The sequence below is a fragment of the Callorhinus ursinus genome, unplaced genomic scaffold, assembly GCF_003265705.2.
Source record: "Callorhinus ursinus isolate GAN/ISIS: 27379988/994484 unplaced genomic scaffold, GSC_fseal_2.0 scaffold54, whole genome shotgun sequence".
NCBI classification, from domain to species: domain Eukaryota; kingdom Metazoa; phylum Chordata; class Mammalia; order Carnivora; family Otariidae; genus Callorhinus; species Callorhinus ursinus.
Window position 1 is genome coordinate 1,344,277 of NW_027397116.1, and position 22,548 is coordinate 1,366,824.

General features: G+C 43.1%; 1 protein-coding gene across 3 annotated transcripts; it reads left to right on the forward strand.

Annotated features, from left to right (window-relative positions):
* Window positions 1-8,326: 8,326 nt before the first annotated feature.
* RGS4 (regulator of G protein signaling 4) lies at window positions 8,327-19,143 on the forward strand. Of its 3 annotated transcripts, none has more exons than XM_025892210.2 (6): window positions 8,327-8,582; window positions 12,490-12,557; window positions 15,441-15,545; window positions 15,857-15,918; window positions 16,497-16,663; window positions 17,093-19,143. In XM_025892210.2, the coding sequence occupies exons 2-6, from the start codon at window positions 12,514-12,516 to the stop codon at window positions 17,330-17,332; spliced, it is 618 nt and encodes a 205-aa protein (XP_025747995.1). In that variant the 5' UTR covers window positions 8,327-8,582; window positions 12,490-12,513; the 3' UTR covers window positions 17,333-19,143. The 3 variants fall into 3 exon arrangements, with proteins under 3 accessions (XP_025747995.1, XP_025747994.1, XP_073740157.1); XM_025892209.2 differs by having other exon boundaries at window positions 8,329-8,582; window positions 12,387-12,557; XM_073884056.1 differs by lacking the exon at window positions 8,327-8,582 and having other exon boundaries at window positions 12,385-12,557.
* Window positions 19,144-22,548: the final 3,405 nt, after the last annotated feature.

Below are 22,548 nucleotides of genomic sequence, written 5' to 3' on the forward strand. Positions count from 1 at the left end.
GTTGGGTGTCTGCCTTCGGCTCAGGTCATGATCCTGGAGTCCTGAGATCGAGTCCTGCATTGGGCTCCCTGCTCAGTGGGGAGTCTGCTTCTCCCTCTGCTGCCCCTCCACCCTGCTCCTCTTCTCTCTCTCTCTCTGTCTCTCTCTCTCAAATAAAAGAATAAAATCTTTTAAAAAATGAAAAAAAATTCTCTGTTCTTGGGCCCTGCAGAAACCAGCTGTTGGCTGTGGCTCACAGACTCCCTGCCCTCACCAGAGCCACCCTAACTCCTCACTTCTAGTGTACTCTGCCATTCATGCTCCAGAATAATGTTTTAAAGAATGCACATCTGACTCCTGTCCCCTCCCTGCTTAAAGTCTTACAATGGCTTCTTTGCTTTTCTTGGGGAATATTGAAATCCCTTGGCATGGCCAACCAGACTGTCCTTAGCTGGCTTCTTCCTCCATCTCTCACCACATTACTTACTCCCTTCCTTGACTCTGACATTCTCACTCCTGCTTCCCAGCCTGGGAGGGTGATATTTCTTCTACTTGGAACATCCTTCCCCCTTATCCCTTTCCCTGTTGACCTTGACCATTCTTTCAAACCTCAACAAAACTGTCATATCATTAGTTGGGTTCTCTTTATTATATGTCCCACTGAGTCCTTGTCTTACCTGGAATCCCCCAGAAGTAGATGCTGGATGAGGATTCACGTGCAAGTGCTCACGGGAAGAACTATGAAGACGTTGGGGGTCAGGGGAGGCCCAGTGAGTTTGTCCCGATCCTCTGAGGAGCAGATACCAAGATGGGATTAAGCATTTGAGAGTTTTTACTAGGGAAATACCTATAAGAGGAAATGGGTACGGGGAGTCAGGACAGGCTGGGAGAGTCATAGGGCTGGGAGGCAGGTCTGACCCTAAGTGAGGAAGAAAAGGAAGGGGAGCTGGTGGGAGACAGCTCTAGGCTCAGTCCAAGGAAAATTCGCTGAGACTGTCGAATAGACCTTGAGCCAAAGTCGCCCGTCCGAGGAGTCCCGTGTCTCCCACTCTTGAGTCCCTTCACACTCATTGGCTAGGAGCAGCTGGGGGGGCTGGGGCCTCAGTACAAACCCAGTGAGGAATTTCAGAGGCAGTCGCTGGGGCCATCTGTCAATTATGCTCCTTGTAGTTGGATGTCTGTGGGGGACACCTAGCAAGGGTACAACTGCATCAAAGGCCCAGCCTCAGGGGAACTCTGTAGTATGAATTATGGCTCTGGCTTTGTTACCCTGGAAAAGCAAGTGACCTTGGCTTTCACAGTCTACTGCCAATCACTGGGAGAAGGCACTTAAACTCCTAGGCAACTCCCCCTTTTTGAGCTTGCTGCCAAAGCTGCCCCAGTATTTTGAAGGTGGTCCTCCAAAGAGAGAGTCAGGTGCAGGTGAATAGAAGTGAAGGCATCAGAAGTTGGGGGGAGAAGCTCACAGAAACAGTAAAAGGGATTCAGGAGAATCTTGTCAGAGCACCAAGAGTGTCTGCTACAATCCTGTTATTCTCTTTTTTTCTCAGTACCCCCATAATGATGTGATACTTCATGTCTGTATTTTGTGCTGGATTATAATTTCTGTGAGGTCAGCAATTATATCTGTCTCATTCCCTGGGTCCAGCTTAGTGCCCAGAACATAGTAGAAGCTAATTAACTATTTGCCGAATTCTCCCTAAAAATGACCAGAAATCTGCTCTGCTTATATGAACCAAATCCAAATGCTTTTGCCATTAATAGGAAGATGAGTACATTTAAAGAAACATATATGAGCAAAGTCACCCTTGGCCTGATCTATGTGCCCATAATCCTTGTGCCACCCAGCCTCCACAGGCCTTTCTGTTCCCGAGCACTGGTAATGGTATTTAGAGCCTGGGTAATGCAGCTGAAGCTTTATTCCATTTACTGCATTCTCACTGCTTCCAGCAGCCCCTTAAGGCAATCAACAATAATGGAAGCTGTCACTTCCTGTATTTCCATCTGTGGCCACAGTCGTGGATTCTCCAACTGTGATACCCTAAAGGAACTGACCTAAAGAAATCACTGATCTCATTTGTTTTCTCCCCTTTGAGTGTTCCCGGCTGGTGGGTTGTTTCGAGTGGCTAGAGCAGAGCTGCTCCTATAGGCGCCGCTTTATTCCCTCTGGTAGTCAGTTTCTTCATGATGGAGTGAAAGAGAAACTGGACTTATCTGTCAAACGACTTCCTTTCAACTGTCACTCGCTCGTTGTGTGATTTTGGACGAGTCATTTCCTCGTGGTAGACCTTGTCAGAAATATCTGCTGCCCCTTCCAGGGGACAGATTATGCTTGTCTGCCCCTCGGACATCAAGCTTGGTTATGTGATTGGCTTTGACCAATGACATATAAACAGAACTAATGTATATCACTCCTAAGAAAAAGCTTTCATTGAATACCAGCAATATTCCAGACAGAACTCTTGTCTCGGAGTCCAGACAACAGCAACACAGCCTAAAAGGACACATGGAATGAACAAGAAAGAAGTCTTTGTTCTTTTAAGTACATTTGGATTTGGGAGGTTGTATTTTACTGTAGTAGAATCTAATTTGTCCTGACTGACACACAGCCTATTTCTTAGTTTACTCATTGGTAAAATGGATGGTATAATAATTCTTACTCCGCAGGATCATTGGTTTATTCATTCAGCAACTCTTTAGCTTAAGCTTGTTAAATGCAAGACGAATACTGGATACCAGTAGGTTCTGCAAGGATGGAATATGGTCAGCCTCTTATCATCAATCAGTTTATAAGACAATAAAAGAAAGAACGTGTGTGTGTGTGTGTGTGTGTGTGTGTGTAATTAGCATTTATGATAGAAATTGCTCAATGCCATGATAGATAGTGATAAAAGTACTTTGGCAAATTGAAGGAAGGAGGTCTTTTTTCACTGTGGGCTCAATTAACTCTTCTGAAGGGATATCAAGTTTGGAGACTGGGTAGCTAAAAGCAAGAAGGCTTTTCCTAGATAAATATGACTTGGGTATAAGAAAGCATGGACCGTTGAGAGAGAAAAGCCAATACTTCAGAGTGTTTAGGAAAGGATTGGAAATTAAGGTTGAAAACGTACTTGGAAGTCAAGTGTTGGGTAGTCTGGGTGAAGAAATTGAAACTTTCTTTTGTAGAAAGTTAGTGGGATAAACTTGTTCAGGCAGGATCTGACTGCAGTGTGCTAGATGGATGAATTAGAGAAAGAAGAGTTCATATGGAAGCCCATTTAGTAGACTATTATATTATGGACCAGCGGCCCACATGGTTTTTTTGTTTTGTTTTGTTTTGTTTTCTGTGAAAGGCCAGATAGTAAATATTTTAGCCTTTGTGAGCCTGATAATCTGTACTGCAATTGCCCAACACTGTCACCAGAGCATGAAAGCAGACATAGACAAAAATAAACAAACAAACAAACAAACAAACAAACAGATGGGCAAGGCTATATTCCAATAAAACTTCAGGGATTTCAGAAGATGATCTGAGGGGGCAGAAAGCTGTTCTGTCCTTCCAGCTGCTTCATGTAACTCTGCTCTATTACTGATGTTCTGCCTAAAGAGTTCATTTGAAGCAGGAGCACTCTGATAAAAGCAATGAAGGTGGGGCGCCTGGGTGGCTCAGTAGGTTAAGCATCTGCCTTCAGCTCAGGTTGTGATCTTAGGGTCCTGGGATGGAGGCCCACATCGGGCTCCATGCTCAGCAGAGAGTCCGCTTCTCCCTCTCTTTGTGACCCTCCGCCCCGCTTGTTCTCTCTCTCTCTCTCTCTGTCTCAAAAACAAAACAAAACAAAACAAAAAAACAATGAAGGTATCTGTTTGAACATACATGCAAGGATGCAAGGGGTGGGGGATGTCTGAACCAGGCTAATAAGGGCTGGAGAGGAAGAGCAGAGCAAAAACATCACAGGAACAGATTGATGGGAATAAAGAACACTGGAGCAGAGTGGCTTTCAGAGGGCAAAATGATTTCAATTTTGGACATATTGAGTTTGATGTGAAAGGTAAATGAGATATTGTAGAAAAAGTGCTTTGCAAACTGTGAAGTGTTAGAGAAATGGGTTATTTTAAGAGGAAATGGCTGAGGCCATTTTATGACTCAACAAAAACCCATCAACGCTCCTCCAAAACAATCAAGGCACCTGAACTCTATATTGTGGGACAGCCCTTCCATATTTCTGGGTCAACACCTTGGCACAATGATACTATTTTAATCAGTTATTTCCTGTGAAACAAGGGGCAGCTGTTCCCGTAGATTGACATGAGTAAGGATGTTTACTTGTTCACATAGTGAACAAATAAAGCCCCAGTCAGAAATCCTACAAGATTGCAGAGCTGCTTCCCTGATGACCTTCAACTGGGGTGATACTGAGCTCAGAAACAAGGGATAGAACTTGATAGGGATTCCTCGAGTGGGTTCTCATTTTAGGATTTTGGTGCAGTGTTTCCTTAAAACTTGACCTTTCTAGAAACAGATACAATGACTTTTTACACCGTAATTGTCAAGTCAAATGATTTATTATAAATATGAAAAAGATTATAAAGTAAAAAAAAAAACTTTTAAAATAAGGCATATTCTTAGAGGAATTTATCCTGGTGGGAACTACCACATGAATTTATAAGACTTCCAGAATTGTTCCTTCTTTCTTACCTTGCCTTCACTTAGATTTGTTAATTATACCAGTGTGATTGAAGAGTGAAGATTGAAGTCATTACATTCAGTAAATCAGGTAGAGAAAGGCAAATACCATATGATTTCACTTATATGTGGAATCTGAAAAACAAAACCAATGAGCAAACAAACAAAAAACGGAAACAGACTCATAAACACAGAGAATAGACAGGTGGTTGCCAGAGAGGAGGGGTGGGTGGAGAATGGGCAAAACAGACAAAGAAGATCAAGAGGTACAAACTTCCTGTTTGTTATGAAATAAATTATGAAATAAGTAAGCCATGGAGATGTAAATTACATCATGGGGGAATAAAGTCAATAGTATGGTAATAACATTGTATGGTGACAGATGGGGACTACACTTATCATAGTGAGCATTTCACAATGTATGTAATTGTCAAATCACTATGTTATTACACACCTGCAACTAATATAATATATGTCAGCTGTACCTTAATTAAAAAATTTTAAATAAATGAAGTCATTAAATTTAAAGCGGACATGGGAAGTTTAATTCACTGGTGTGATAGAGGCTGACCCCATCATCCCGGTTCCCTGGAAGAAAAGAAACAATGCATACAGTGAAGTATCACTGGAACAAGCAAGCACATGAAACAAGAAGCTTCTAGTAGCTCATGGCCAGGCAGACATGCACAACCAATATGAAGGCAGTGTTGCATGGGGGTTAAGAGCATGGCCTCTGGAACCAAGTGGCTCAAGCTTCAATTTTGCTCAGTGATTTCCTAGCTGTGTCACCATGAAACACATTACTTACCTTCTTTGTGCTCAGGTCCCTCATGTGTGAAATGGAAAAATAATGATACCTATCCTTTGAGGTAGCAAGGTAACTCAGTTCACATCCATGACCACCTCATGCTCTTCCCTCCTGCTCTCCTAGCACCTATGATTATCCCTATTTGTGAATGTCTGGCATTTTCCTGAAATTAATTGCTCAATGACTTTCTCCACCACTGGAGTGCAAGCTCTTCAGTGTTGGGGATGGAGTCTTCGCCTCCTGCCTGGTGCGGGCCACTACCATTCCTTCTCTAGACAATTTCTACAGTTTTCTACACAACCTCTTGACGTCCTGTATTCTATTTTCCACAAAACAGCCAAAGATCCAGGAAATGTGAGTCATAAAATGCACAACCACCCCCTCACATTGTAGGGAAAATAAAGTTCAAGCCTCTTATGTGGGCTCCTGTCTAAAATCCTATCGTAACCTCATCTATGCTGTTCTTGCTTCTACTCACTACATCCTAGCCCCTGTGGTTTTCTATACATCAGACTTTTTCTGGCCTCAGGGCCTGTACACCTGCTTTCTTCTGCCTGGATGCCCCATTATTTGCATAACTAGCACCTTCCCATATTTTAGGTCTTAGTTTAAATATTACCTTCTTAGAGAAGCCTTGCTTCTTCATCCAATACGAAGTAGGACTCATCACCCTATTATTTCTTAAGGCATCCTTTGGTCTGGGTCTTTTTTTTTTTTTCCTTAAAAGCATTCATCCCAATTCATAATTATTTATTTGCCTATATACTTGATTTTTGCTGTCCACCTCCCTACCAGAATGTAGGATTGAAGAGTGCAGAGTCTGGTCCTGTCCCTACTGCCTAGCATGGTACTGAGCACACAGATGGTGTCCGTATGTATTTGTTAGGGTTCTTTTTAAAGATTTATTTAGTTATTTTAGAGAGAGAGAAGAGAGCAGGGGTGGGGTAGAGGGAGAGAGAGAATCTCAAGCAGACTCCATGCTGAGCACAGAGCCCCATGTGGGGTTCGATCTTATGACCCATGAGATCATGACCTGAGCCAAAACCAAGAGTCAGACACTTAACTGATGGCACCACCCAGGCACCCCTCATAAAAAGACTCTTTTTATATCTATATAAAAGATATATATATCTTTGTTAGATTAATGTCTCCAGAGTGAGCACTTTCTCAGACCCACAGAAGATGTTGAACATAAGGATTTGCATAAACATTACAAACAAAGGTATCGCAGTCAGATTTAAAGAGGAGTTAGATAGAGGTTAGGTTCAAGCACAGTGCTGGCCAAGTACAAAAGAGATAGCAATTGGTTAGGACTAAGGGCAGGGGAAGAGAGTTGGACAGGCGGGGAATTGTGCAGATATTCCAGGTGGATGGCACAGTGTCAGCTGAGGCATGGAGTAGGGAAAATACACAGATGTGTGGGGATTCCTCAGCAGTCTGGGATGAATGTGATGAATAGAGTGGAAGGGGGGATGAAAGTGTGCTGTGGTCCAATCATCAAATTCCTGGAGGGTCGTGCCAAGAAGTTTACATTTTCATTTGAAGGCAAGTGGGAGCCCATGCTTGTTTTTTTAAGGAGATGAATAATGATCACAATGCTAATTCATGTAAAATTTGTAATATATTTCTGATAATAATGGTTATGTTTTGAGATTCCCAAGTATTCCTGATAACTTTGGCATACATTGTATCATATAATCCTAACAGCATTCATTCAACAAATACTACTGAGTGCCTCTACCAGATAATTTATTATTATCCCATTTTACACAAGAAGAAGCTGGAATTCAGAACATTTACCCTAGCTTGCAGGACCACCCAGTCAGTACGTGGAGGAGCTAGAATTAGAATCCAAGTCTTCCTGACTGTGAAGTTCAAGCACATTCCAGGACACCATGCCATCTCTTTCCATTAACACATTGTAAATGAAGTCTTATGAAACTCCTATTTCTATCTTGGGCTAAGCTCTGCATAAGAAAGATGAAATCTTTGGGATAAGAGTATTTTGGTTCTTCCCTTACGTCTTAGGAAAGAAAGATTTTCCCCCAGTTCATTAAGTGTGACACCATCCAAGGGAAATTGAGCCATACGTCACCTGGTTTTAGTCCAGTGTCAGGGTGAAGGGCTCTCATTTCCTGCATGTGACCACCAAGCTTAATGCAGAGTTAAGACACATTTCCCAAAAGGGAGACATCGGGGAAGTCCCTGTTCATCTCCCTGGTATACAGCACTCTCCAGTTGGTTGTTTGCCTTTGGGCCTTAAATCGATAACTTGAACTCTTACTGACGTCCTGGCCATTGTAGTAAACTATTGATTTGGGGGTGGGCGGCTGTGGTTCTAACTGCTGAGAGGAAATTGTGATCTGAGGCGGTGTGAATGTTGACTAAGGCTGAGCTTCCGCCTGCATCCTGCGCTCGTTGGCAGAGGGGCCCCTTTTTAATACTGGGGAGAAGAATCGGGTGCCTGGCACAATAGCTTATTTCTTTGTTTCAGATCCCAGAAGAGCTTGAGCAATGTTTTCTCTTGTTCTCCCTGAGCTAAGGGTGGGGAAATTAGAAACTCACCTGGGGACCACACACAGCTCACATCCTGTGTGGTTTAATGTCCCTCGGTGGAAACAATGTTTATAGTGTTTGGGCCAACAATGCCTTCCACATGCTAAGCATTTCTAGTTTAAGGAGCACTTTTCCACATACTATCTCCTTTGATGCTCATACCAACCTTGGCCAGTAGTGTTTTTTACCATCATCGTCTTTCACATGGACTATTGGGATATCCTCCAAACTTTCTGCCACCCTCTTTCTATTCCCCAACAATGCTTCCCAAGTTCTACTTCTAGAACACTATTATGATCTGCTTCAATACCCTGCCTAGCCCCCCAACAACTACAGGGTGAAATCTGGTCTTCAGTGTGAAAAGAAACACCCTTCGGGTCTCAGAGCGTCCATCTAGCTTCATCTCTCTCTCCCTCTGCCCCAGAGCCATGGTCACATGTGACATCTCTGTGGTCTCTGAATGGTACACTTTCTTTCATCCTTCATGGCCCTGGTAGCATAGAGGTTAATAACAGAGACCCTGGACTGTCTGAGCTGACCTCCTGTCACCACCACCTAGTAGATATATAACCTCAGGTAAGTTACTCAAACCCTCTATGTCTCATCTGTAAAATGGGACCACTGTAGGGCCTTCTTTCATGATGAATTGTGAGAAGTACGTGAGTTACTGATATACAGTGCTTAGAACAGCACCGTGCACAATTAGTGTCCAATAAAATTAGCTGTTTTTCTTGTGTACTCTATTGTAATGCTCTTCTCTTTTTTATATATATACCTATTAAGTCTCTATTCTTCCTTTAACGTCCTTTGTTAAATGACTCCAAATTTTCAAGGTTGCGTTTATCCGCATCCTCTGTGCTTTCCTTGAATTTTGTATAAACAAGTTTATAATAATGGCACTCAACCTGGGTCTTCCCCATGAAAGTATGAGCTTCTGAAAAGCACAGTCCATTCCTGATTCATATTTAGGTTACTAGAGCCTAACGAGATGTCTAGCGCATAATATTTTATAAATATTCGTAAAGTAAATATCCATTTTGAACTCATGAGTTAGGGTTTAAAGTGCTCATTCTTCTTATTGGTCTACCTGCTCCCATGTTCTTCCCTCAATCCATACTTCCACAAAAGCCAGAGTGACCAGCTCATGCCTGTCATCTCCTTTGATCCCTTGAGTGGATTTTTATTGCATGCCAAGAAGGTCCAGTGTCTGCCCCACGTCCTTGCAGGATCTGGCCTTTACCCTTCTACCTACGTATCATGCTACTATCCCCTTGTTCTCAGTTTTCTGGCCATGCTGGTCCCCTTTTTCTTGCTCCCAATTTGGATAAAGAACATTATCACTTGCTCTTAACCTCTGTTTGGGCAACTGTTTCCTAGGCATAGCTCAGTGCTCACTTCCTCTTACCAGTCACATCTCACTGCAGATCCCACCTCTTCAAAGAGGCCTTTCTGACCACGTTGGCTAAATGAGCCCTTTGCCATCCAGTTTCTTTCTGTCACATCACTTGCTTATTTTCTTCATGGAATGGGTTACAATCTGGAATTACATGTTTATTTTCTGACTCTTTCTACCTGGGTGGAAACTCCACTCGGGTGGGGACTTGCCCCTTTATGCACACTCACTGTTGTTCTTCAGACAGAACCTAGTAGTCACAGAGTAGGTGCTCAAAAGACAGGTCTTAAATCAACGAATAAATAAAAAGTAGGTCTTTTGAGAATGAAGCTATTCCACCTCACAAGAATCATCCAGGAATGACAAATCACAGAATAACAGAACAAAAGCCTTTGTGTATGTCAGAAAAAGAGGGTGGAAAATTGTCAAGGTATCATGATGTACCCGTCTGCGCTTCCTCAAACACAACCCAGTCCCGTAGTGTAACATAAGTTAACTTACATAAAGCTTTCCCAAACATTCTCTGAAGTATTAAAACTCTTAAGAAATTAAGAAATTGTGATTAAAGAAGTGAATGAATATGAAATGCCTTGACAGATGAATAGGTAATCACAAAGTTAAAAAGACCTGGTTTAAATAGAGAACCAGAGCAATGTGGTTCCTTGCTATCCCGGAGCAAGAGAAAATCAGGAAGAGTCTTCTTGAATGAAATGCCTAAAATTAATATTGCATTTTGTTATCTACTGTATATAGTCTAACAATAAACAATATTTGCCTAGCACTTTACATTTTAGAAATATCTCTGTTTACGTAGTTTATCTCATTTGATATGACAGTTTAATGGCACGATGACAGCACGTAGAAAATCCACATCACCTAGTTTCAAGAAACCAGCTCTATCAGTAAGAAGCCGTGACCTTGGCAAGTCACTTTTCCTCTCGTTTTCCTTTCTGGTAAAATGAAGGTGTTAGCCTAGATTATCTTGAATCCCATTCAGCTTGTCCATTGGCACTATTTGTATTTAACTTATGACAAATCATGCTTCTCTTTGACCCAGGTCCAAGGTATAAAGTTCTTATTGGGTCTTCATTCATGTTCCTAAAATCAAATTATTTGAATGATCACTCTCTTGGGTGCCTAGGTAAACAGGTAGGTAAATTAGGTAGACCTTCTTGGTCCTGGTCTATCCCTTTTAATTATTCTCTCCTCTTTGGTGCCAATTCTGACGGGTCCATCTCCCTACCTTCCTTGGTCTGATGGACTCTGCCATTTTGCATTGCACCGTGTCCCCTTCCCCAACACAACCAAGGACAGCTGTCAGCTTCACAAAGAAATGTATTTGTTTCATGTTCAAACTCAAGGAAAGTTGTCCAGTAGCTAATCTAATTTTTTCCTATCTGCCTTGGAGAAAGCCAGAGAATTTTCCCTATAATTTAAACACACCTTCTGGAGATTATGGTCCTGCTATCCTTTTCTATTTCTCTGCCATCTCCTTGCTCTGCTGGCCATGGACCCGGGTAACAGGGTGGGCAGTGTGGGATGTCTAGGGTCATGTGTGTGGTAGGCACATTGCTCTTTATCACTTCCCTTTCTATATTCTCGGGTACCTTTGCATCTCACTGGGACCCATCTATTTTTTGTCTTCTCCAACTAAACTATTTGATGCCCCTGCTTCTTATATGTAAAGTATAGTTCACTATATCCTATGATCAGGAGCCTATCTACTTAAAAAATGAAAGCTGTTTGGGTCTGACATAGCAATTCATTCCCTCCTTCCACGCATAGCTTTCCTGCATGGATAAGACCGCTCTGTAACTCTGGTGTGGTTACTGGAGCTCCGACTACAAGATGAAAACACCTGCATGGTTCTTTGAGGCATTCAGTCTGTCATATTGTGTACAAAAGATACTAACTGTCCACGTGTTCAGAAGCACCTGTAGGATCAAATATTCTTATGTTCACTCTGAAGCCTGGTAATACGCACACAAATTACCTATTTTCTTCTTCTCCTCCTCCTCCTTCCTCTCTCTCTCTCTCTCTCTCCCCCCAATATTGTGATGTACCAGTTTGGAGACCTGAATTCCGTAAGACACAATAAGATATAAGTCCATTTACGAATAAGAAAGGGTCTCTATATTTGTTCATTTACTCCTTCCTCTGGTCCTCAACTACTGTTTTGTGGCTTTTGGCAGGAGGCATGCATGTATGAGCGAGACTGTGCTAGGCTGAATTCTGTTCTTAGTAAGATTTCCAGAAAAGTATTTCACAATCAGGCTGATTACAGATGTGGCTAATCCACTTTCCCTAGGCTAATTTTCTGTGCCGCCAGGCAAGTAAGCGTCTGCCATCCAGCCATTCCTCTCCACACCCCACACCCGTGCGCGAATGTGACAACCCAAAAGGCAACTTTGGCAAATTGCGACCTGGAAACTGCGATCCTGTCAAATCCCCTCTGGAAATAGTGAGGATGAGATCTTGGACCATGTGGGATACGCTGTTTCTAATGTTTCTAATTGTTTCTAATGCAACAAAGGAAGCGCATTGAGATTCAGTCCCAAATGAGCCCACGAACTCCCGGGGGCGCCTTTCCTTCCAAGAAGCAAGTTGTCTTGACATTGGTTTTACAGAAGAATGAATAAAGCTATATTTCTTAACATTTGAAACTCTCTCCCCTCCCCCACCCCTTTTCTAGAAATTCAAGACCCTAGACCGACATCGGTAGAGACAGGGAGTATATTTTTCTTTTTTGTTCGCCTCCTTCGCAAGAGGTTTCTCTCAGGCTGTTCACTTTGCACGGTGATGCGTCAGTACCTCCCCGCGTAACTCCCGCCGCCTGGGGGGTCGCGGGGGGGGGGGGGCGGGCTGCGGCGGGGAGGCGGTTTCAGAGCTGCCGTCTGATTGGCCGGGCGGCTGCGGGGCGGCGGTTTCAGAGCTGCCATCTGATTGGCCGGGCGGCCGCCGCTGAGCTATAAAGGGGACCGCGGCAGCCTCCGTAGCAGCTCCGAGGAGTCTGACGGCATCTTCCCCGGGAAAAGGCCAAGTGAGCTCAAAACAGAAGCCACAGCTCCTGCTGCCGCATTTCCTCCCCAGCTTGCTAATCCCACACCGAACAAGATGTGCAAAGGACTTGCAGGTCTGCCGGCTTCTTGCTTGAGGAGGTAAGATTATTTTCAGCCACTCACCGCGTTACACTTTCGGACAGACTTTCTTAGTTACTTACATATACTACTTGCTAACCTAGTTCTTTGGAATTAGAAACAGTGTGGTCAGGAGGGCCTCAACTTGCTAGCTCTCCTCTAAGACCAGCTAGAAATTGTCACTGGAGAAGTGTGGCCCCCCCCAAATGTTAGCACCTATGTGTTGTTTTATATGATCTCGGTTTTGAAGACTGTTCTGATCTTCTCACAGAACTAGTTCGAATTAAGAAGTGATACGAGTTTTCGGACCAAATACAGTGGTCTGTGATTGCTGTTGTTATTTGATCATCACTGGGGTCTGTGGAATCATGGCTCTGAGCTTTCCGATGGGGTGGTTTAGGGGAAGATACCCCAGAATGAGGTTTGACTACATCACAGGCACTGTGCTTTCTGTGTGGTGCTGCAGTATCTTCTGTCTATGTTCTTATAAGCAAGTGTGACAATACAGTATGAGTTCCAATACTAGACCCCCCCCACCCCGTCTCTCTCTGCCCCTTTCCCCAGTTCCTGAAATGCCTTATGAGTGGTGGTTGAGAAGTATTGATCCTAGCAATTCAGTTAAGGGTTCTGTAGAAGATCTCATCCTGCAGACATTGTTTTGTTGATGTACTGTCTCTTGATTTAAAAAAAAAAAAAAGGTAAAGCTACTTCATAGTTCCTCATATACCTTTGGCTTAAAAAAAAAGGTATAAATAAATGCTTTCAGAGACTGCTTATATATTAGCCAGCTGAAGAAAAACACAAAACTAGGGCATCTTATATTATTTAATATTACAGTTAAAGGTAGAAAGTCAGTCTGTGGGTGTACCACCCCCTTGCTTCCCTGCAAATAAAAATCACCTTAAATTTCAATTTAGAAATATCCCAGAAAGCACAGTCTTCTTTCTTAGAAGTTTACCTTTATACTATTCTGTCATTCAGGAGTGTGAAAGAATATTCTTTATTAAATGTGCTTTCTTGGCTGCTTTAAAATGAAGCAGGAGGGTCTGTCTGGCAGGGAATACCTATGGAGTAAGTTCCCCTGACCTCCACCATTACTATCCTGAGCTGAAGGGAGCAAATTACTCCAAGCTTCGGTTAACTCATATATAAAATTAACCACACAAAATACAGGAGTGTCAGGAAAGAGTTATGCTCTGGTAAGTATTTGGGGAGACAGATGAAAGGTTGTACTAGTCTGCCCGAGGAGCTAAGAAGCTAAACTGGGGAGGTAACCTGTATATCAGCAAGGTCAACAGCTCTTCCCTCTCCTCACTGGTCAACTGCAAATCAACTAGTCCAACACTTCACCCTAGCATCAGTGCCTGAGTCTGCAGAAGGGCATGAACTGCTCAAGGTCACATAGGCAGTGAGTGGCCGAATGAAGATCAAATCCAGCTTCCGGACTCCAGTGACCTCTGAAGTCGTGCTGGTTTTTATTTTTAAGGTTGCATTGCATTTTAAGGACAAATGTAACATACTTGCTTAGCGTACTTCCAACTCTTTATGAAATGACTTGCATTGGTCAGTAACTTAGATCTCAGCCTGACTGGGCACATGGAAATGTGAAGTGAGTTCTCTTTTGACAGAATCATTATATATTTGTATCTTGGAATCACTTGAGCCTTCATGATTATATCTTGCTATCATTAAGGAGTGTTTTGCATCCCCTGACCAGATGGAGAAGCAGAGGGGGGAAGTCAGTCTTGTGAGGAAGAGAAAATACCATTTTAGGGGCAGTCCAAGAACATTATGGAATTCAAGCTTTCTGGAGAAAGGCATGTAGATAAGCCACTGATATAGCAGGAGCCGTCCTAAAATGTCTTTTTATCCTTGTGACTTTATTTTTCTCCCTCTCAGGAGGAATATCTAGTCATTCATTTCTTCTAAAGTGACATTTATCTTTTAAAACCATTTCTTGGCTTTTATAATAAAAGAGATACAAATGAAAGAGTAATTAACAAAGAGAAAGTTGAGCTTAAAAACTTATTAAAATGTCCTTCTTTCTGAGTAAGTCACACGCCCCACTGTCCCCTAGCTACCTGTTAACCAGTGCCAGTAACCTGGAAGCTCTGCTCTAATTAAACAGTCGCTAGCTCCAGTGATGACTCTTGCCTGCTTCTCTATCGTTTTTAAGGCTTGGGTGCCCTTGATAGTGTAAATACTCTTGTAGTGTAGATATTAAACAGGAAAGCAAGTAGCAGCAGCTGCAAGAGATTTCTCTAGAAGCAAGCCTGAAGTTGCTCAGGTGTTGGCCAGAGCATTTGCGTTTGCGACCCCCTCTGCTTCCGTCTGCTGGAGCTGCACACCCACCTCTGTGAATATCCCATAACATGCATCGCTTGGCACCACCTCATGCGAGGCTTTGACCGCACAGCCTTCTCCTGCGCCAGGGTGCTTCTTTAGGTCCCTCTGCCTGCAAGGAGGCAGGTGGAAACAGCAACCACCATCCAGAAGGTGGCGTGCGACAGGAAGGTGCCACGTTCCGCAGTTACTGCTTGCTCTTCCGTTCCCACAAATTACCCAAAGAGCAGTCACATATTCACTGTGTTTCTTTTAAAGACACCAAAGCGTTCCATCGGTTGAAATGACAGGTTTTCAGAAGAGGCTCCTAAATCCGACAGAGGGTCCGAATTCTGTTGCAGACAGAGGAGGCTGGGCTGTGACTCTGGCCCCAGGTTTCCTAGCAAGTCACAGGCAGACCCAGAAGTGGGATCTCCTTTTCCTGAGAGTTCACACCAACTTCAACTCGCATTTCCTAAATAAACTCCCCCTGCCCCTTTACTAGTAATGGACTCTTTGAGCGCTGCCGCTACGGTATCTTTTAAAAGAGCTCATTAGCATTATTCTTGTTCTTCTGTGCAGTGCAAAAGATATGAAGCATCGGCTAGGTTTCCTGCTGCAGAAGTCTGATTCCTGTGAACATAATTCTTCCCACAGCAAGAAGGACAAAGTGGTGGTTTGTCAGAGGTAAGAGAAAAGGCCTCAGTGAAGACCCATTGAGTATTAACTGTTTAATGTCAGGGATGTTCTATGAGGAGAAAAGGAAGTTGTGTTCCTAGTTAAGCTAGATTTGGATCAAGATGGAGTCCATTTTCATGAAGACTGTACTTGCATTTGAAATGTCCATGCATTAAATGGAAAGACTGCCTTAATCAATAATAGGTCTCATCGTAAGAATGGGAAAGAAAATATCTGCATGTTTTTCAGGATCTTAAATTTCTTGCCCTAAGTTTGTATCATGGCATTCAAGTTATTCTTTCTCTCTATAATGTCTCTAGGGTGAGCCAAGAGGAAGTCAAAAAATGGGCTGAATCACTGGAAAACCTGATTAGCCATGAATGTAAGTTCGATGGCTTTCTTCCCCACTAGGATGAGGACAAAAGCTCTCTAGATAGACAAGTTATCTCATAGTACATTTGGTCTAATAGGAAATGCAGACAGAATTGGGTTTCTTCTGACTTCCAGACTCAGGAGAACCCATCTGTTTCAAATTTTACCATGCCTTCAAGCTTTGTGATAGACAATGGGAAGTTCATACGGAAACCATGTAGAAAACCATCTTTCTCACCACATGGGAAAAAGGTAGAGGGAAAAAGTTCCACGTATGAAGACTTCTTGCAGAATCAGCCTTAGTTTTTCTTTCTCAAACTTACTTTGGTAATTGGTGGCTGCATGCGTATTTCAGAAACACTGAGACTTCAAACCTTGAGCGAGAAACGCTAGGTATAACTGGGATCCAATAGATGTCAAACAGATTACAGTCACCTGACCCCAAGGGACCCCCAGAAAGTGGGGGAGAGAGGAGGATGTTTGAACACATGCTTTATTCTCTCAAGCACCTTGGCTTTCTCTGAAATACACTGTCCCAAGAGGCCTGCCAGTGTGATGACGAGGGTGGCTCTTTCTCCTCCATCACAGGTGGGCTGGCGGCTTTCAAAGCTTTCTTGAAGTCTGAATACAGCGAGGAGAACATCGACTTCTGGATTAGCTGCGAAGAGTACAAGAAAATCAAATCCCCCTCTAAACTAAGTCCCAAGGCCAAAAAGATCTATAATGAATTCATCTCAGTCCAAGCAACCAAAGAGGTAGGTCTTCGTGGCAGAGAACTCTCTGGATCTTAGTGAAATTTCCTGCAAGTGGTATTCAGTGGTGTGAATCTTTAGATCATCTGAGTTAAGGAAAAAGATCTAACAGTGGAGGAAGTCATTATAATCTCCTCAACCCCAAATCCATCAGTTAAGAAAGAAGCTCTTTGATCCAGATGACTTAGGTGATCTCCCTTAATGAGTTTTTTGATAAATCTTCCCGATTCATGAGAAAGAACAAAGATATTGCCCTGCCCACCCAGAAGCAGATGAGCCTTTTATACTCTCTCACATGTGCTGGGGTGGAGCTAAATGTTCTTTTCACTTCTGAGGTATGGAGGGTGCACACGGATTACTCACCACAAAGCATGTGGCCTCCCATCCTCAACAGGACAATGTGTCTAATACATCTTGGCCTTTACTCTGCAGGTAAACCTGGATTCCTGCACCAGGGAGGAGACAAGCCGGAACATGCTAGAGCCCACAATTACCTGCTTTGATGAGGCCCAGAAGAGGATTTTCAACCTGATGGAAAAGGATTCATACCGCCGCTTCCTCAAGTCTCGATTCTATCTTGACTTGGCCAACTCTTCCAGCTCTGGGTCAGAGAAGCAGAAAGGAGCCAAGAGTTCTGCAGACTGTCCCTCCCTGGTCCCCCAGTGTGCCTGATTCTCACAGTGTGCTGGGGGGCTGAGATGCCAAGACTCTATGCCTGGAACCCCTGAGGCCAAATATTGATCTGTATTAAGCACCAGGGCTTTATCCACATTGTAGCTTAGTGTTCCTGCTGCCTGCCATGTGTGAGTCACTCCCGTGTAAGAAGTAGATCTAGTTTTGGTGTTTGGGTGTCCATTAGGGCAGGACCTCATTCCAGTCCAGCTTTCCCAGAATTCCTTAGGGTGCCACATGAGCAAGTATCCAAAGAATGGTTTTATAGGGGTGGCTTCCCAAAGACTGTTGCAGTTCTCTCCTCCCAATGGCTTGACCTCAGATTGGTTGGTTGGTACATTTCATGTGACATCCACAAGCACGTGTATTCTGTTGGCACTTTCTCTAAACACTAGATGTTAAGATGAGGTTGATCTATTATGTGTATATATGTGTGTGTGTGTAAATATATGTATATACACACATATATTTACACACACACGCATATGTACACATTCTATGTATATGTGTCTATATGTATATATACATATATATTTCTGCAAGAATAGACAGGAAAGACCCTAGGTGCTCATCCCTAGAATGTGTGTACATACCTACATGCATGTTCTGATCCCTGGTCTTTCATCCTGCAATCAAACAGGCAAACAGAACCAGTTGCCATGCAGGCCAAGAGAGGAATGCTAATCTGTGGAAAGTTGATTCTGTAGAACTCCACAGGTCGGTGTTGGAGACGCATCCAAGGGACTTTATGCATAGTTCAACCACTGACAGCCTCCACGCTGAATGGTATTCTAAGGAGCAAATATCATAAAGAGTCTTATGCCTGGCTGACACAGTTCTGTCTTGGGCTGGTTATTACTGATGGCACTTTTCAGTCCCGAAACTGCTGGCCTCCCCTTCTCTGCCCAGGTGCTTGGTACATGGTTATCAGCAGCCGGGTTGTTAAGGGAGTTGGGAGAGAAGATGCTTGAACCAAATGAAGACACGCAGCTAGGGTTTCGCCAGCTCTACCTGCTGTAAAATACTGGCTGAGTGAGGGCATGGGACTTCAAGGTTAATAGTCTTAAACTCTCCTCTTTTTTCCTCTCCTGATCAAGGTGCTTTTCTCATTTTGTTTTTTCCTGAGGACTTCAGCCATCAGATGAGGCTCCTTACTTCACTGTGTGGTTGGTTGGTTGTTTCCCTGTAATGGCTCCAGGCTATATGCCTCCCCTTACAAACCAGCAGTGAAGGAAGGAGTATACTTTATAAGGGAGAAACATGTTTTTGCAAACTGAGAAGCCCTCATAAGTTTCTCTTTTGAAAGTAAGACCTTGTTCATTCCACCCCAAACATCAGGGCTAACAAAGCCTGTGGGTATCTCTTTCCAGGCTCCGAGACTAAATGAGAGAGGAAAGGAAAAAAAAAAGAAAAGAAAAAAAAAAGGATACCAATTGTTAGAACTACTGTTTGGAACTTTTCAAGGCACATGAAATACTTGAAAATTTCTCATTTATGTTATTTATGATGTTGTTTTCTACAATGTTTTTATTATTGTTTGTTTTATAAATGGAGGTGCAGGATATCACCTGAATTATTAACAAATGGCCAGGAAGTAATTTTCTTCTCATTCTTCTAAAACTACAGCCTTTGAAGTGCACACCCACATACACTCATGCATGCACATTGCACCAATTCCTCCAGCATAAATTACATGCGTGAGCACCTTGTGGCTTTTAAGCCAACAGACGGGGTTGCAGAATGAAAACACCGGAGTGTGTCTATACAAATCTCACTGTATTAAAGATGTAGGTTTTCTCCGTTGTGCCCTTCTTGTCTCTCTGGCAGTCTTACTTTCCATGTTCCCAGAGTTCTTCCTCAATGTCACTTTTATTATACTTAGTTCCACAGTTTTGTGTCTAGTTGACTCCAGGATCCAAACTGTAACTCTATTGATCTTGCCCTATTACAACTGTCACGACTTTCAGATTGTACCTGTGCTCATGGGCTACTGTCTTACAAAGAGGTCCAGAAGGTCATTCTGAATGAGAAGTAAATTATTTTATGTAATACAATTTTCAAGTGTGTTTTTCAATTGTATTTTCCTCTTATTTTACCACCATCTGACATGCTGAGCTTACCTGCTCATGATCTGTGGGCAGAATACTTCCCTTTGCATGCCTGCTTTTATCATGTGCTTGAAAGGCCTCAAAGCTGATGCTTCCAGGGAAACACACACATCTTAATAAGGGTAAATAAATGCTTCATACGAAACCATCTGCTTGTAAACACATTAATGATCCACAAAGACATGTGATGAGAAACAGCAGGGTGTAGGGCGATGACAGAACATGGCTCATGTCCAGTCTCCAATCTGTCCCGTGCTAACTCTGGAGAAGGAAACAGAAAATGAATGTCCTATATTCTTCTGTTCCTGCCACTGCTCTGACTCCCTCTCATCACAGAGCTGAGGCAGTCTTGGCTCCAGAGACTTTGCTCAACAGACTTGGTGGTTTACTTGAAGGTCCTCAGTAACTGGTCAAGAGAGAGAGTTTGCCTTTCAGAGCTGCCCTTCTTCTGTCTCCAAGTACCTGTCTGATGAGAGAAGGTGGGAACAGAGGAGACTCAGAAGGTGAATGGGAGCTGTAGATACCTGAGGGACAGATTCCTGCCTAAACTGCTTAAAATCCTTCTCCCCCCACCTCCTTACAGATTCTGTCCCCTAGAAAGGAGGTATAGAATGTTTCTATTCACAGTCATGGGTACAAGGTCTGTTATGCCATGAGACCTCCATTTCCTGAATTCTACCTTTCCCATTGTGAGAGTCAGCTTACAGGGTGTTAAGGACCATAGATTTCAAGCTATTTTGAGGAAGAGATCCTTTCAGGGATCTGACAAAAATTATGGACCGTCTCCTGAGAAAAATACACAAAGGAACCCAAATTCATCAGAAATATTTAGAGGGAAGTTTTACAACCTCCCCTTCAAAACACACAGGGCTGCCCTTCCCCCTCTCCCACATGCATGTGTCAGACTCCCCACGAGTGCGTGGTTGCTGCTGCTCGTATGTAGTACCATCTTCCAAGTATCACAGAGGAATTCAAGTCACTGCTATTAGCAACTCTGAGCAGTATGCTTGTCTCCAATCTCCACCTTGCCCATCCTTTCTTCTTGATGGTCAGCCATGAAATAAATAACACATATGTGCAAATTCTTTCTGACTGCGATCAACGACCATGTTTTGAAAAACACTTATTATTGCTTGTTATGTGCCAGATATTGTCCTAAGCTCTGTATATATGTAATAAATTTAATTCTCACACCAACCTTTAGATAGAGATGCCAGTCATGGGCATGGCCTCTGCAAAACATCTGCTGATTTTTATGGACGAGGAAACTGAGGCATAGCTAAGTTAACAAACGTGTCAAGGTCAAGCTGCCATCAAGGAGCAAAGCTGGGATTTGAACTGAGTCTTCTTTGCCCCAGAGGGTGGCAGAGACTCGAGCATTCACCAAATACCCACACACCAATGGATGAGGAGCAGAGTGTCATTTTCAAACTTATATGGTCAGGAATAGAGCCAAATGCATTTCCATCTCTTTCTTCTCCTTCCATGGCAACCATGGAGATTATATGTTTCAGATTGTGTAGCAGCAGGATGAAGGATGCTTTGACTCACTTCAGAATATCAAGTGAATAAGGAATAAATCATTGCTGATTCGAGTCATCTGTTTACAAGGCTGTTTGTTACTGCAGCAGAGCATTGCTTATCCTGAGAAATGCAGAGGCTATGCTCTTCAACATTCAGTTATGTGGTTGTCATTTTATTGTGTGGGGACAGGCACAAGGGTATGGATAAGGGGACTCCTTTACATTATACCAATTTGCAAACAAAACTTGACTCTGTAGAAACTCCAGGACCCGTGATGTGCCAGGCTGTGTCCCAGCACTCCATGTTAATAGTGCTTAGATGTTTAGAGTTAGAAATGAGATGATAGAAGGAGGAAAGAAGAAAGAAAAGTTAAAAAGAGCCATTTCCAGGGAAAACTCACTATCCATCAGCCTAGGCCCACTGTGGACAGACAAAAAAAAAAAAAAAAATTAGTTGAGCAAGCCAGCCAGATAAATTGGCTCATGTGGCTGCCAAGACTCAAAAGCATAGTAAAAAGAAGGGGGGGGGGGGCTCCATTCACTTAATTCAGAGACTGAATTCAAGACATGAGTTTGCTTAGGCCATTAGACTGCATGATGGCCACTAAATTGTTCATCATTAAAAACAGTGGTGTTAATATGCATTGCTTTCTGGATGTCACAGAGAAATGACATAAGAAAGGAAAATACTGGGTTTTGACCTTCTTGTGGTATAGAATAGAGGCAGAGTTGAGTGAGGTGACTGAGGAAGGGTTCGCCTAGAGACAGCATCCAATGTTTAAGGTTTTGCATACCAAGTGATAAGGACCGAGCACTGACCAAGGACTACTGAATTTCTGAAGCACATCAGTGGAGGTCAGCAATGCCTGGAGAGAGAACTGGGTTTCCAAAGGAAAACTAAAAGTTAATAGTAGCATCTTACATCTATGGCAGACTTTTTAATTGTCAAGTCTATGCTGAATGCTTTCCATGATCTCATCTAACCCTTAGACCTAAACTCGAAGGGAGATGTGATTAGTAGCTTTCCATTATGGGTGGAGAAAATGTGACACAGGCAAGCTCAGAAATTTACCCAAAATCATATATCAAAGAAGTGGCAGGGCATGGGTCAAACCCAGAAATCTGCCTCCAGAGTAAACACGTTTAATTAGTCAAGGAGAAGGGGAAAGGAGGGAGGAGAAGGAAGAAGGACTTACAGCAAGTAAGGGGAGCCTAACAGGAAGAACTGGAAGTAGAAGGGAGAGAAGAGGTAAAAAGATGAAAAGAGAAAGAAATGGAACACCAGAAGGGATAGAAAATGTGAAAGGAAAGACCATGAAATATCAAGCAGAAGAAACAGGAATAAGATGCATGTTGTGAGGAAGGACAGACTGCCAAACAGTCGCCCGTGCTGGCATCTGGGTGGCTCCCACCGCAGAGCATCCTGCTGCTGCCCCGAGGTCTCTGTGCCCTGTCTGAGCTGGGGCAGGTAGAAGGTCTCTCTGGGACTATGGAAAAGGGAGTTTGGGAAGCAGGGGATAAAAACCAGGTCAGCTTTCTCTCTAAGGATCACTTCTCTGTTTCCTCTTTCTCTCTCTAAATTTCC